The 15,428-nt window shown below is 59.9% G+C and overlaps 1 protein-coding gene across 1 annotated transcript in view; it reads right to left on the reverse strand.

Annotated features, from left to right (window-relative positions):
* The window catches only part of KCNH2 (potassium voltage-gated channel subfamily H member 2), a 130,375-nt gene that overhangs the window by 13,016 nt on the left and 101,931 nt on the right, over positions 1-15,428 (reverse strand). Inside the window, exons 6-10 of the mRNA XM_077809546.1 lie at positions 11,985-12,416; positions 9,619-10,006; positions 8,618-8,817; positions 828-1,080; positions 268-461 (exon numbers count right to left, since the gene is read on the reverse strand). Of these exons, the coding sequence (XP_077665672.1) occupies positions 268-461; positions 828-1,080; positions 8,618-8,817; positions 9,619-10,006; positions 11,985-12,416 (1,467 nt within the window). The remainder of the gene's footprint in view (positions 1-267; positions 462-827; positions 1,081-8,617; positions 8,818-9,618; positions 10,007-11,984; positions 12,417-15,428) is intronic.

Below are 15,428 nucleotides of genomic sequence, written 5' to 3' on the forward strand. Positions count from 1 at the left end.
GCCTGGCAGAGAGCCCACAGAGGCCCCCCCGGACTGGCAAAGTCCCCCGGAGCTCCCCCCAGCCTGGCTGAGTGCCCCCAAAGGTCTCCCTCCCACAGCCTATCTGAGTGACCCCGGAGCTCCCCCCAGCCTGGCTGATCACCCCCAAAGCTCTCCTCCCTGGCCTGGCGCCCCCAGAACTCTCCCCCCCGGCCCTGGCTGAGCACCCCTGGAGCTCTCCCCCACCCTGGCCCGGCACCCCCAACCCCCCCCCCCCCCGGCTCTCACGTCGCGCAAGTTGAAGGTGATTTCCAGGCTGGCCCAGAAGCGGTCTGAGAACTCGGGGTACATGTCCAGCACCTCCAGCAGCTCCTCCCGCTGGATCTTGTGCAGGTCACAGTAAGTCAGAGCCCGCACGTCCGCATTGGACTTGCCCGGCCGCGCATACAGGTTCAGCGGCTCCCCGAAGATGTCGTTCTTCCCTGGGGGCAGCACGGCAGGGTCAGCGCAGGTCTCCCCCAGGGAATGGGCTGTGGGGCACATGCCAGGGTGGGCTGGGCAGGATGGGGGGGCACACAGCAGGGGTGAGCTGTTAGGTTCTCCTGGGCGCCAGGCTGGGGGCCATGCCATGGGGTGACATGAGGGACAGAGGGCCCCGACCTGGCTGGCAGTGCCCACCCCCTCGGCTGGCAGGGTCCACTGCCCCCCTGCAGCTCCCGCCGCCCCCCCCCAGTCTGGCATCGCCCATCTGGCAGCCTCCCCCCACCTGTCAGTGCCCACCCCTTGGTCAGCAGCGCCCACCCCCCTCGCCACGCAGCCCCCCAAACCTAGCAGCGCCCGCCCCTCACCAAGGATGGCCACCACCATGTCGCGGCGCAGGATCTCGATGGAGCCGCGGGAGACGAAGTAGAGCGCGGTGAGCACGTCGCCGGCGTGCACCAGCGTGTCACCGGGTGGGGCGTGCGTGGTCTTGAACTTCATGGCCAGGGCGCGCAGGCAGCCCTTGCTGGCCCCCTGGAAGGGCCGGCAGCTCTGCAGGAGGCTGCGGTTCAGGTGCAGGCAGATGTCGGCCTGCAGACACTCAGGGAAGCCCTTCAGCACCTGCGGGCGGGCGGGAGAGACCCTGTCACTGGGGAGGGCACCGCGCAGCGGGGCAGGGAGCGCAGGGCCCGGCCGTGGGCACAAGGGGGTGTTGGCACAGGCGGCTGTGCCCACGGCCGTGTGCTGGCCTACGTGGGCAATCTGGCTCGGTGCGTGTGTCTCTGGGTTTGTGTGTGAGTGTGTGCAGGTGTGCACATTCGTGGGGGTGGGCACGCGCATGGGTCTGTGTACGGGGGAGGGGGTGGGCCCCTCTGGCTGTGCAGGGGTGTGTCTCTGTGTACACGCCCGCGAACACGCCCACGGATGTGGGGGCTCTGCATGGCCATTGCATCTCAGTGCCCAGGGCGCTGCGCCAGGCCCCGGGGGTGGGCAGAGGGAGACGGCCCGGTTTGCGGGCGTTTTGCAGAGCGAGTGCCCCCTCTGCCCAAGGTGCTGTTTGCTGCCAGTCACCCGGCTCTGGGGCATCCAGAGATGGGCACAAACCCTCACGCTGGGGAACGAGCCTCCATGCCTGGGGCTGGCGCGAGGGGGCCTGGGTGCTGTGCACAGGGTGGGGTGCTGAGCTCATGCCGTGCCCAAGGTGCAGGACCAGGTGTGAAGTGGGGTTTTCCCCTTGTGATGGTGTACGTGAGCCTGTGTGCATCTAACTGTTCTGCATGAATACTGGGTGTGCCTCAGTTTCCCTGTGTATTGCACCATAGCCTAGCTGGTGGGGATAAGGGTGTGTGGCAGGGGTGGGCTGTTCTCCTGGGCATTATTGACATGAACTGTGACCATATAAATCATTATTGCAACCACTGGTATATATTTGCAGCAAATATTGTACAAAGGTTCTCGTGTGAGGTGTCTATGGAGAGATATTGGTTGGCTGGTTAGGATGATGCTGTCTGTGTGTGTAGCATTTTGTAGCTGAAGTTATGAATATTGGCTCTGTCCTTGCCTCTCAATGTGTCTGATTCTAAGTAGCCTCAGTGACGCATCTGGTCAGGTTCTTAAGAAAGGACTCTTCTCAGTGAGTGCCTGTGATGTTATTGACATGAACTGGGACCGGATAGAACATTGTTGCAACCAAAGTCCTGTCGTGGCACCAAATCTCGTACAAAGGGGGTCAAATGAGGTGTCTCAGACAAGGTGATGGTGGGCTGGTTAGGATGATGCTGTCTGTGTGGGTATCATTTTTGTAGTTGAAGTTATGAATATTGGCTCTATCCTGCCTGTAGTTCAAACGTGTGCTGTGCTTCTGGGTGACACCCCAGACAAGTTGGTGTCAGCTCTGCCCAGCCTGCTGGATGACCCATTAGGGACCATCAGCGACACAACTGACCCATTGCGAGAAGGCAGACACGCCTTGCGATTCAGCAAAGTGTGCGGGGACTTGCCCATGTGACTCCAAACTCCATTTTGCTGTAATTTTCCACAATAAGAACACAGAGGGGTTCTTACACCTGGAAAAGTCTATAAAAGGCTGATGCCTCATCTCCATCTTGTCTTCAGTCCTGCTTCCTACCTCTGGAGGGACATGGCTACAAATGGAAGCTTTGAACAAAGGACAGAATGACCCATCCCAGCTGGGGATGTTCTCCAGAGACTTGATTTGAACCTGCAGTTTATTCTATCACTGCTACAAGCCTGAACCAAGAACTTCACCATTGCTGTGTGTCATGGATTCCATTGAACCCATTCTAGCTCTCATCTCTATCTTTTTCCTTTTTATGAATAAACCTTTAGATTTTAGATTCTAAGGATTGGCTACAGCGTGATTTGTGGGTAAGATCTGACTTGTGTATTGACTGGGGTCTGGGGCTTGGTCCTTTGGGATGAGGAGAACCTTTCTTATTTTACTGGGGGGTTGGTTTTCATAACCATTCGTCCCCATAACGAGTGGCACTGGTGGTGATACTGGGAAACTGGGGTGTCTGAGGGAATTGCTTGTGTGACTCATGGTTCACCAGTGGGGTGAGACCAAAGTCTACTCTGTTTGGCTGGTTCGATTTGCCTTGGTGTGCACAGAAACCCCAGCCTTGGGCTGTAACTGCCCTGCTTTAAGCAATTTGTCCTGAATTGGCACTCTCCGTTGGGTCCCACCAGAACCAGCATCGTTACAGTGCCCAATCAAGAAACACTTAACACACAATGGACTTTGGGAGACGCCAATTCACATCTGAGCTTTCCTGAGAACATTCAAACTAACATGTAAACAATGGCCTCCCGGCCTGCAAAACCGGACTCATGCATGGACATGTGACTTGCCCATGTGACTCCAGACTCCATCTTGTTGCTGTGATTTTGCACAGGAGAACAAAGGGGTTTCCGCTCACAAAAGAAAGAATATAAAAGGCCCTGGAAACCCCTCCATCTTGTCTTCAGTCCTGCTTCTGACCTCTGGAGGAACTTTGCTACAAACTGAAGCTCTGAATCAAGGACTGAATGACCCATCCCAGCTGGGGATGTTCTTCAGAGACTTGATTTGTGCCAGCAGTTTATTCCTAAACTAAAATTTATTTATTTATTATTATCACTGCTACAAGCCTGAACCAAGAACTTTGCCACGACTGGATGTCATTGATTCCATTGAACCCATTCTAGCTCTCATCTATATTGCTTTCTTTTTATGAATAAACCTTTATATTTTAGATTATAAAGGATTGGCAACAGCGTGATTTGTGGGTAAGATCTGACTGGTATATTGACCTGGGTCTGGGGCTTGGTCCTTGATCAGGAGAATCTTTTTTCTTTTACTGGGGTATTGGTTTTCATAATCCTTCATCCCCGTAAGAAGTGGCTGCTGGTGATGATACTGGGAAACTGGAGTACGGCTTGTAAAAGTGTACCTGGAAAAGATAACTGTGATTTGCTGGAAATAGCTCAGGGTAGCGGGAAGAGCAGCAGTTTATCTGTGGGAAGTGGCAAGGTGCTCGGTAAGGAAAGTCTGGATGAGCCTAGGCGGCCTTGTGAGCTGATGGCTTTGTCCAGTCAGCAGGGTGGGAAGGCGAGGAGAGTGGAAGGTGAGTGTCCCTGGACCTTACCTGTTAGCTGGGTGGAGAATTGGGACAGGGAAGGAAACGTGCCTGTGTCTGTCAGGGGTATTGACTTGCCTATGGAGGGAGCTACCCTGGTCTCCAAGTAGTTGTCTGTGACCAGCCCTGTGTGCTGGGACAAGGGGAATGAGATCCCAAGCTGTGTGTCCGGGAAAGGAGAAAGTGTGTCCGGCTCTTCTTTGTCTGTGGAGCAGACAGAAGGGGCCTTTCAGCCAGGGATGGTTGAGGGTCGTGCAGTTGTCTCAGAGCTGGTTCTGGATTCAGCTAAAGCCCAGGAAGGGAAGGGTCCTAAGTTTGTGTCTGCTTGGGAGAATGGCCCTGTAACTAGGTCGCATCCAGTTAGTGTCATGGCAAAATCCCAGAAACTAGAAAATTCTGGTACTTGTATTTTGTCTGTTGCTAGTGTGTGTCTAGAAAAGGGTGTAGCAACTATGTCTAATCAGGGTGAGATCCTAGCCAGGGCACAAGGAGAGCAGAAAGGTGATTTAATTGTTACCTACTGCCAGTTTGAAAACTTGTAGCAAAAAGGAAAAGATTCCTGAACTTGTGTGTGGCAAAGGGAAGGAGAATGCTTCCAACCTTTTATCTAGGAAGTCTGTAAGTTTGCCTGAAAGGGGACTGTGCAGGAATTCGCCTGATGAGCCTGATGAGCCTGGATGTCAGTAAGACCCAGAGCTGTTGCTCAGGAAAGTGTTCCTTTAGAGCAGTGGTTCCCAAACTCGGGTTTGCAAAATGTTACAGGAGGTTCTCAGGGAAAAAATTCCTTAATGGTGGGCAGAGCTGTCCCTAGGGGACTTCCAAGAGCTAAGCAGATCAAAGCAAGCATATCTATCACACTGAGGAGATTTAAACTTCAAGACTCCTTATAAGAAATGGAAAGGGAGGTGGACATATTTTTGCTGTTTTTAACATTAAATAGGCAGCTCGTATTGTTTTTTAAGTTATTACGAAGAACAAGTTCAAGCTTTGTGTGTTTGCCTGGACTGCTCAAGACCTGGATGCCTGTGTAGGAGGAACTCTTTGAGTTGGCTTCTTAAATCCCTTCATGCGGTTTCACATCTGATACTCCTGGATGAAAGCTAGGAGCCTTGTCTTATAACAGGCTTATTCAAAGTGATACAAGCTCCGAAGGTGAGATCTGGTAAGAGTGTTGCCGTTTTCACAATGTAAGAAAATTAATACTGTAATGATTATAATAGTGTGCAATAAGCATGTCATAAAAACAACAGTAATATTTCCAAGATCACTGCTTTTATAATTTATGCTGAGGTAAGGGAGGAAATCCCTGGAAATATTCATTTTTAAGAGGGGGTTTGCGAGACTTGACACTTTAGTGAAAGGGGTTCGCAGGTAAACTTTGGGAACCACTGCTTTAGAGCAAGCCCTTGGTGAAGAGGGTAAGGGCAGAATTTCTGAGAGGAGTGAACTGTTACTTAAATAAGTTCCTGGGAAAAGGAATTCTCTTGGTAATCCGTGCAAGTAGTTTGCTGTAGCTGAAGGACATGGAAGTGATTTAATCAAGGAAATTTCAGTTCCTAACAGCCAAAATTTTTCTGTGGTGAAGGAATCCACATATTTTCCTTTTGAAAGATCCAGTGTGGGTAGCTTTGAGGTCTCCGGTGGAGTAAAAGCTGTTAAGGAATTTAAACAGCCCTATGACCAAGTGGTTCTGTTTGGCCAGCTTGTTGGGAAGACAATGGCGTTGGAACGAACAGGAATGTGTCTGGGCTAATTCTTTAAGTGAGCAGGTGCTTCAGGGCCTGCAGTTCGTGAACACACCTTGCCAGCAAAGCAATTGCTGTGAGCAGGAAATTTCCATTTTCAATCTTCTAGGAAAAGGTGGGGGAGAGGGAAAGACTGCTCCTGCTGAAGGGAAGAATTGAGTGTCCAGCCTTGAAACTGGTAGCTGCTGAGAAGTTAAAAGCTCGTGTCTGTGTTGATACAAATTGCCTGACTGACTGGGGGGAGAAAGACTCGCTAATAGCTGTTAGCACAGAGAGCACGCCCAATCAGCCAGTGAATTCTGTTACGCAAAAGCAATTAGGGTTTGATCCTTCAGGACAAGGAGGAAAGAGAGAACTTGATTTTGCAAGTTTGATTTTGCCAGTGGGAGAACACTTCATTCGATAACAGATCTGGAAGTAGCTATACTTGAACAAAAAAAACCTTCAGAAACAGACTTCAAAGACAGGTTTCAGAGTAACAGCCGTGTTAGTCTGTATTCGCAAAAAGAAAAGGAGTACTTGTGCAAATAAATTGGTTAGACTTCAAAGAGAAACAGCAGAACTAAAATTCATTTGCAAATTTAACACCATTAATTTGGGCTTGAATAGGGACTGAGAGTGGCTGGCTCATTATAGAAGCAGCTTTGCCTCTCCTGGAATTGACACCTCATCTATTGTTGGGAGTGGACCACATCCACCCTGATCGAATTGGCCCTGTCAACACTGGTTCTCCACTTGTGAGGTAGCTCCCTTCTCTTCATGTGTCAGTATATTTATGTCTGCGTCTGTAATTTTCACTCCATGCATCTGAAGAAGTGGGGTTTTTACCCATGAAAGCTTAAGTTCAAATAAATCTGTTAGTCTTTAAGGTGCCACCGGACTCCTTGTTGTTTTTGTGGATACAGACCAACACTTGATTTTGCAAAGGGAAGTCATAGGTTGACCCTAAGAGGTCCAAACCCCAATAGCATTGAGCCAAAGGTGTGGCATGACAAACATGATCGTAGATGGACACTTGCGATGGATTTGTTGTTGTTGCTCATGGTAATTCTTGTAACTAATGTGTTGCTATTACCAAGAACTGTAAAAATGTCCAATGTGTCTAATCTTTTGAAAAAACCCTTGAACATGTTAAGAGTGACACATGAGATCAACTTTGTGTTAAACGGCCTGGTAATACTGACATTCCAAGCCTGACTGGCTATGTGAAAAGGGAAACTGAGGCACACTACCCTATTGCTTTCACGACTAACTGCCAAGATTCCTGTACTATGGACAACATTAATATCTACATTGACTTGATGTTAATTGGGTTCCACACATTTGCCAGAGCTTGTATGGATAAAGTAGCTATGTTCTTTAGCTCTTGGCAAGATCACGAGACCTACAGGAACCACGCTGCAAGGGCAGATCCAATCCACTATTGTTCTAACCAAGTTTTACCTTGAGTTTGTGAAGAGATTCAATCATGTTATTGAACATGACTTTGATAAACCATTTCTGTTATACACTGGTACGGCTTCTAACGCAATACTAGCTGTAGTGAGACAGAACCCAGGATGGGGAGCTCTTGGGATGCAGTCAAAGATGTTTGTGTCATCCCTTCCTGCATCACTTTTGCGTTGGGGGTGTGATGTTACAAGTGTAATATAATATCTCATTGAAAGGTGACCGGACCAGAAAGAGTTAATGAACTCCCAGACCGACCTGACCCAGGGCCAAACTTTAAAGAGGGGTTAGGAAGAGATGGCAATGAACAGAGCTGTGAAATGCAGCCGGCATTGTTAGAGGTAGAAGGGGAGATGTTTGTTCAGGTCTTGTGAGGTCAGCAAACAAGTCTTGTCTATCACTATGGCTTTAATTCAAAGATCAAAAAAGGAATATTAACATTTAGGAAGACACTGGAGTGAAATCGTATTATTGTCTGTATGTCTCTCTGAAGGTTGCGGTAACCAGTATCTGAACTGCTCAATGGATAAATTACCCTGTGCTAATTGCCAGGATGTTTGGGAGAAGGAAAGTGAAGCTGATTGTTTCTTCAGGCCAAAAGGCTGCTGGAAATGTATAAAGACCTTGGGACACGATCCTTCTTCATCTCAGATCTGCTTTGGGTTTCAAGAGGGGGAAACTTTGAGCCATAAGGATTGAGATCCCCAGTCGCTGACTGGAGTCACCCTGACTATGGACATTGGACTATAACCTCTGGACTATTTCTAAAAGGACTTTTGGCCACTACAAACTCATCTCTGCTACGTATCTGACCTCAAGAATTGAACTCAAGTCTGTCTGTATAATGATCTTTTAACCAACACACTCTCTCTTATTTTTTAATACATTTTAGTTTAGTTAATAAGAATTGGCTATAAACGTGTATGTGGGGTAAGATCTGAGTTATCATTTGTCCTGGGTCTGGGGCTTGGTCCTTTGGGATCAGGAGAACCTTTTCTTTTATATGATGAAATAGGATTTTCAGAGTTTATCATCCTATGTTTGACAGGTGTGTCTGGATGGAGGCCTGAGGCTGGATACTTTAAGGGAACTGTGCTGTTTGGACGTCTGAGTAACCAGGGAGGTGCTGTAGAAGCTGTTTTGGGCTGGCTGGGTAAATCTAAGTATTGGAATATCCACCAGCGTTGGGGTTTGCCTGCCCCGGTCTGTTTGCAGATCACCCTGACTGAGTGACCTCAGCGGGCTCCCACAGGCATCGATCGTCACACCGCGGGGGGCGTCGGGGAGCCGGCCGTGCTGAGTGCGGGGGCGGTGCTGCGCGCTCACCGCGTTCATGTCGATGCCGTTGGTGTAGGACCAGGCGTGCTGGAAATACTCCTCCAGCCGCTGGCGCAGCGGGTTGGGGATCTGGTGGAAGCGGATGAACTCGCGGACGCGTAGCATCTGGGTGTGGTAACGCGCGGTGCCCGAGTAGAGGCGCTGGATGATGGCCGAGACGTTGCCAAAGATGCTGGCGTACATCAGGGCTGGAGGCAGAGAGGCAGCAGTGAGCATGCGGACGCACACACAAATACTCAGCCCCCTTCCCCGCCACACCTCCCAGCAGGCGCCCCTGGGGCAGGTGGTCTGGGACAGGCGCGGGGCAGGCAGGGGACAGGTGAGAGGCGGGGGCAGGGAGCGGACAGGTGCAGAGTGGGCGCAGGTGTGGGACAGGCAGGGGGTGGGCATGGGTGAGGCAGGGGGTGGGAAGTGGCAGCCAGAGGAGAGGCATGGGGTGGGCAGGGGGCAGGCAGGAGGTGGGTGTGGGTCAGGCAGGGGGCAGGTGTGAGGCAGGCACATGTCAGGCGGGGTCAGGTGTGGGGCAGGCAGGGAGCGGGTAAGGGTCAGGCAGGGGTCAGGTGTGGGGCAGTTGCAGGCAGGGGGCGGGTAGGGGACAGGTGTGGGGGAGATGCAGGCAGGAGGCGGGCACAGGCAGGGGATGGCAGGCACAGGCAAGGGCCTGTCAGACAGGGGGTGGGTAGGGGTCAGGTGTGGGAAGGGCGCAGGCAGGGTGCAGCAGGGGTGGGCGGGCAGGCGGGCGCAGGCAAGGGGCAGGCAGGCAGGGGGCAGCAGGGGTGGGCGGGCAGGCGGGCGCAGGCAAGGGGCAGGCAGGCAGGGGGCAGCAGGGGTGGGCGGGCGGGCGCAGGCAAGGGGCCGGCAGGCAGGGGGTGGGCGGGCGGGCGCAGGCAGGGGGTGGGCAGGCAGGGGGCAGCAGGGGTGGGCAGGCGCAGGCAAGGGGCGGGGGGGCGCAGGCAGGCAGGGGCAGGCCCCGCCCCGTTCGCACTCACAGCCGATGAGCATGACGCAGATGGAGAAGATCTTCTCGGAGTTGGTGTTGGGGGAGACGTTGCCGAAGCCCACGCTGGTCAGGCTGCTGAAGGTGAAGTAGAGCGCCGTGACGTACTTGTCCTTGATGCTGGGCCCCTGCAGCGGGGCGCTCTCGTTCAGGGGCTTGCGGATCTGGTCGCCCAGCGAGTGCAGCCAGCCGATGCTCTGCCGCTCCATGTTGCCGATGGCGTACCAGATGCAGGCCAGCCAGTGGGCGATGAGGGCGAAGGTGCACATGAGCAGGAAGAGCACGGCCGCCCCGTACTCCGAGTAGCGGTCCAGCTTACGGGCCACGCGCACCAGGCGGAGCAGCCGGGCCGTCTTCAGCAGCCCGATCAGCGTCGTGGTCTGAGGGCAAAGGGGCAGAGCCGAGAGCAGCGGGGTCAAAGCCATGGGTCCGTTCTGCCCACCCAAGCCGGCTGAGCCAGAGCGGGGCTCTTGGAGACGCCCATGTTCGGCTGCTTTCCCCGCGACCCCCCAGGTCCTTCCCGAGCCGCTGCTCCCCAGGATCCCGCCCCGTCTGGGGAGCGCGACCCCCACCCTGGCCCCAGCTGGCCTTGTGGTTCCTCGGATTGAGGCTCATTAAAACACCTGCCAGGTATGGTCCAGAGCAGCGGGTCTCGAACGTTTGCCCTGGTGACCCCTTTCACACAGCCAGCCTCCAAGTGCGACCCCCCGGAGACATGAAAACCATGTTTTTAATATTTAACTCTTATAAATGCTGGAGGTGAAGCGGGGCTTGGGGGCTGACAGCTCGCGACCCCCCAGGTAATAGCCTCGCGAGCCCCTGAGGCAGGGGGGGCCAACTTCGCATCGACTCTGGGTCTGGAGCTACAGTTGCCAACTTTCCAATGTGCCCGGGGGGAGAGAGGGGGTGTGTTTGTGTGTGTGTGCTCACTGCTCCACCCCTGGCTCTGCCACAGGCCCTGCCCCCACTCCACCCCTTCCCGCCCCCTTCCCTGAGCCTGCCGTGCCCTCGCTCCGCCCCCCAGAGCCTCCTGCACCCTGCGGATGGCCAGGGGACAGCTGATCGGGAGGTGCGGGGAGGGAGGGGGAGGCGCTGCCAGCGGGGCTGCTGGTGGGCAGGAGGTGCTGGGAGTGGGGGCAGGGAGCGGATGGGGGGCTGCTGGCATATTACCGTGGTTCTTTGGCAATGAACACTGGTAAATTCTGGCTCTTTCTCAGGCTCAGGATGGCCACCCCGGGGGTCCCAACTCTGTCTGAGAGCCTCTGGTCTAGAGAATACTTAGTCTTGCCCCGAGTGCAGGGGACTGGACTAGGCGACCTCTCGAGGTCCCTCCCTGCCCTACAACTCTGTGATTCGATGATCTCGTTCACACAAGCCCGTGACAAAGTGGGAAGTTTCTGCAATATCTTTATGAAGGCTGCGTGTGCCTCAGTTTCCCCAGGTGCTGCACTGTTACCTGGGGAGGGGGAAGGCCTGTCTGCTCTCAGGGCAGGCCAGGAGTCTCTAGCTGTCGGGGCCCTAACCCCATAGCAGTGCAGCATGAGAGGACAACGGCAAATCCAATCACCTGGACGGGGACACCCAGCAACCCACGTCCCAGAGAGATCTGGACCCCCTGCCCCCCATTACAGGGGGCTGAGCCACACCCCCCAGCTCGGGATCACAGACGGGGGAGGGGTGAGGTGGGGATAAGCGTTGGCTGCGGGGAGCAGTTGGGGCCCATCTGGGAACTGACCAAGGAGGCCGCCCAGACAGACAGAGCCAGACCTGAGGGTTCCCCACAGCCGGGCTGGGCTCGAGGCTGGCCAGGACGGCCCCTGCTTCACCCTTCATTGCCCCATGCTGACCTAAGGATCCCCTAGGCTGGGCACCAGCTAACAACTGAACCCGGCTGTCCCCACACTGGGAGTGTCCCTCCAGGGGCTGGGCGAGGGGCCCTGATCCCTGCACAGCGGCCGAGTCTCCCTCAGGGGCTGTCTCCGGGGGACTCACTGCCTGGAGCTTGTGGGAGCATGGGGGGAGCTGCAGGCCCTGAGGGCCAGTCTAGGGGGCAGTGAGGCCGCGTGGCTCACCCTGGAGGCAGAGTGGGACCCCCAGGGGGGCTGGCCCAGTGAAGGGGCCTCCCAGAGACCGTTCCAAAGCCTCAGCCCTATAGGTCTGTGACGGGGCAGGGCTGGACGGTGGCTGGGTGGGACAGGGCTGGGCTGGAAGGTGGGTGGCTCAGATGGGAGTGGGGCTGGAAAGAACCTGGGTCGGACGGGGGCGGGGCTGGAGGGGGCCTGGGTTACACAGGGGTGGGGCCAGCCCCCCGCGCCCATGGCAGGGCTGGAATCGCCCCAGGGCCAGCGCGGTCGTTACCTCCTCAGAGCCGGAGCCGGAGCCGAAGATGAGCAGGTCGAAGGGGATGGCGGCCACCATGTCGATGAGGAACCAGCCCTTGAAGTAGTGGATGGCGATGCGGGCCGGGTGGCTCACCACCTCCTCGTTGGAGTTGACGTAGGTGGTGCGGAAGTTGATGAGGATGTCGATGAGGAACATGATGTCCACCAGCAGGTCCACCACGGTGAGCGGGCTGCAGGAGTAGCCGCACTCATGCCGCGTGGGCTCCTCCTTCTCGTTGAGCAGGAAGGCGGCCGAGTAGGGCGTGAAGACGGCCGTGTAGATGACCAGCAGCAGGATGAGCCAGTCCCACACCGCCTTGAAGGGGCTGTAGTGCAGGATGGTCCATTTGTGGATGCGCGGAGCCTGCAGCTTGTACTCCGGGAGCACGTCGGCCCCGAGGGACAGGACCTGCGGGGACACCCGGGGCTGGGAGCCAGGCGACGAGCCTGCTAGGCAGGGCCATGGCATCGCGCGGCTGGCCACAGCCCGGCGCCCAGCATGCAATGCTCCCGCCCGCCCGAGACCCCGCCCGCTCCCCGAACACCACGCCGCCCGCTTGCCCCCGCCCGCTCCCCGAACACCACGCCGCCCGCTTCCCCCGCCCGCTCCCCGAACACCACGCCGCCCGCTTGCCCCCCGCCCGCTCCCCGAACACCACGCCGCCCGCTTCCCCCGCCCGCTCCCCGAACACCACGCCGCCCGCTCGCCCCCGCCCGCTCCCCGAACACCACGCCGCCCGCTCGCCCCCGCCCGCTCCCCGAACACCACGCCGCCCGCTTGCCCCCGCCCGCTCCCCGAACACCACGCCGCCCGCTTGCCCCCGCCCGCTCCCCGAACACCACGCCGCCCGCTTGCCCCCGCCCGCTCCCCGAACACCACGCCGCCCGCTTCCCCCGCCCGCTCCCCGAACGCCACGCCGCCCGCTTCCCCCGCCCGCTCCCCGAACACCACGCCGCCCGCTTCCCCCGCCCGCTCGAGACCCCGCCCGCTCCCCGAACACCACGCCGCCCGCTTGCCCCCGCCCGCTCCCCGAACACCACGCCGCCCGCTCCCCGAACACCACGCCGCCCGCTTCCCCCGCCCGCTCCCCGAACACCACGCCGCCCGCTTCCCCCGCCCGCTCCCCGACCACCACGCCACCCGCTCGCCCCCGCCCGCTCCCCGAACACCACGCCGCCCCGCTCGCCCCCCGCCCCGCTCCCCGAACACCACGCCGCCCGCTTGCCCCGCCCGCTCCCCGAACACCACGCCGCCCGCTCGCCCCCCGCCCGCTCCCCGAACACCACGCCGCCCGCTTGCCCCCGCCCGCTCCCCGAACACCACGCCGCCCGCTTGGCCCCGCCCGCTCCCCGAACACCACGCCGCCCGCTTGCCCCCGCCCGCTCCCCCGAACACCACGCCGCCCCGCTCGCCCCCGCCCGCTCCCCGACCACCACGCCGCCCGCTCGCCCCCGCCCGCTCCCCGAACACCACGCCGCCCGCTTGGCCCCCGCCCGCTCCCCGAACACCACGCCGCCCGCTTGCCCCCGCCCGCCCGAGACCCCGCCCGCTCCCCGAACACCACGCCGCCCGCTTGCCCCCGCCCGCTCCCCGAACACCACGCCGCCCGCTTGCCCCCGCCCGCTCCCCGAACACCACGCCGCCCGCTTGCCCCCGCCCGCTCCCCGAACACCACGCCGCCCGCTTGCTCCCGCCCGCCCGAGACCCCGCCCGCTCCCCGAACACCACGCCGCCCGCTCGCCCCCGCCCGCTCCCCGAACACCACGCCGCCCGCTCGCCCCCGCCCGCTCCCCGAACACCACGCCGCCCGCTCGCCCCCGCCCGCTCCCCGAACACCACGCCGCCCGCTCGCCCCCGCCCGCTCCCCGAACACCACGCCGCCCGCTTGCCCCCGCCCGCTCCCCGAACACCACGCCGCCCGCTTGCCCCCCGCCCGCTCCCTGAACACCACGCCGCCCGCTCGCCCCCAGCCCGCTCCCCGAACACCACGCCGCCCGCTTGCCCCGCCCGCTCCCCGAACACCACGCCGCCCGCTCGCCCCCGCCCGCTCCCCGAACACCACGCCGCCCGCTCGCCCCCGCCCGCTCCCCGAACACCACGCCGCCCGCTTGCCCCCGCCCGCTCCCCGAACACCACGCCGCCCGCTTGCCCCCGCCCGCTCCCCGAACACCACGCCGCCCGCTTGCCCCCGCCCGCTCCCCGAACACCACGCCGCCCGCTTGGCCCCTGCCCGCTCCTTGAGCCCAGCGCCCAGCATGCAATGCTCCCGCCCGCCCGAGACCCCGCCCGCTCCCCGAACACCACGCCGCCCGCTTGGCCCCTGCCCGCTCCCCGAACACCACGCCACCCGCTTGGCCCCTGCCCGCTCCCCGAACACCACGCCGCCCGCTTGCCCCCGCCCGCTCCCCGAACACCACGCCGCCCGCTTGGCCCCTGCCCGCTCCTTGAGCCCAGCGCCCAGCATGCAATGCTCCCGCCCGCCCGAGACCCCGCCCGCTCCCCGAACACCACGCCGCCCGCTTCCCCCGCCCGCTCCCCGAACACCACGCCGCCCGCTTGCCCCCGCCCGCTCCCCGAACACCACGCCGCCCGCTTCCCCCGCCCGCTCCCCGAACACCACGCCGCCCGCTCGCCCCCGCCCGCTCCCCGAACACCACGCCGCCCGCTTGCCCCCGCCCGCTCCCCGAACACCACGCCGCCCGCTTCCCCCGCCCGCTCCCCGAACACCACGCCGCCCGCTCGCCCCCGCCCGCTCCCCGAACACCACGCCGCCCGCTTGCTCCCGCCCGCCCGAGACCCCGCCCGCTCCCCGAACACCACGCCGCCCGCTTCCCCCGCCCGCTCCCCGAACACCACGCCGCCCGCTTGCCCCCGCCCGCTCCCCGAACACCACGCCGCCCGCTTCCCCCGCCCGCTCCCCGAACACCACGCCGCCCGCTTGCCCCCGCCCGCTCCCCAAACACCACGCCGCCCGCTTGCCCCCGCCCGCTCCCCGAACACCACGCCGCCCGCTCGCCCCCGCCCGCTCCCCGAACACCACGCCGCCCGCTTGCCCCCGCCCGCTCCCCGAACACCACGCCGCCCGCTCGCCCCCGCCCGCTCCCCGAACACCACGCCGCCCGCTCGCCCCCGCCCGCTCCCCGAACACCACGCCGCCCGCTTGCCCCCGCCCGCTCCCCGAACACCACGCCGCCCCGCTCGCCCCCGCCCGCTCCCCGACCACCACGCCGCCCGCTTGCCCCCGCCCGCTCCCCGAACACCACGCCGCCCGCTTGCCCCCGCCCGCTCCCCGAACACCACGCCGCCCGCTTCCCCCGCCCGCTCCCCGAACACCACGCCGCCCGCTTCCCCCGCCCGCTCCCCGAACACCACGCCGCCCGCTTGCCCCCGCCCGCTCCCCGAACACCACGCCGCCCGCTT

This window comes from Eretmochelys imbricata, chromosome 2 (genome assembly GCF_965152235.1).
Source record: "Eretmochelys imbricata isolate rEreImb1 chromosome 2, rEreImb1.hap1, whole genome shotgun sequence".
Lineage (NCBI taxonomy): Eukaryota > Metazoa > Chordata > Testudines > Cheloniidae > Eretmochelys > Eretmochelys imbricata.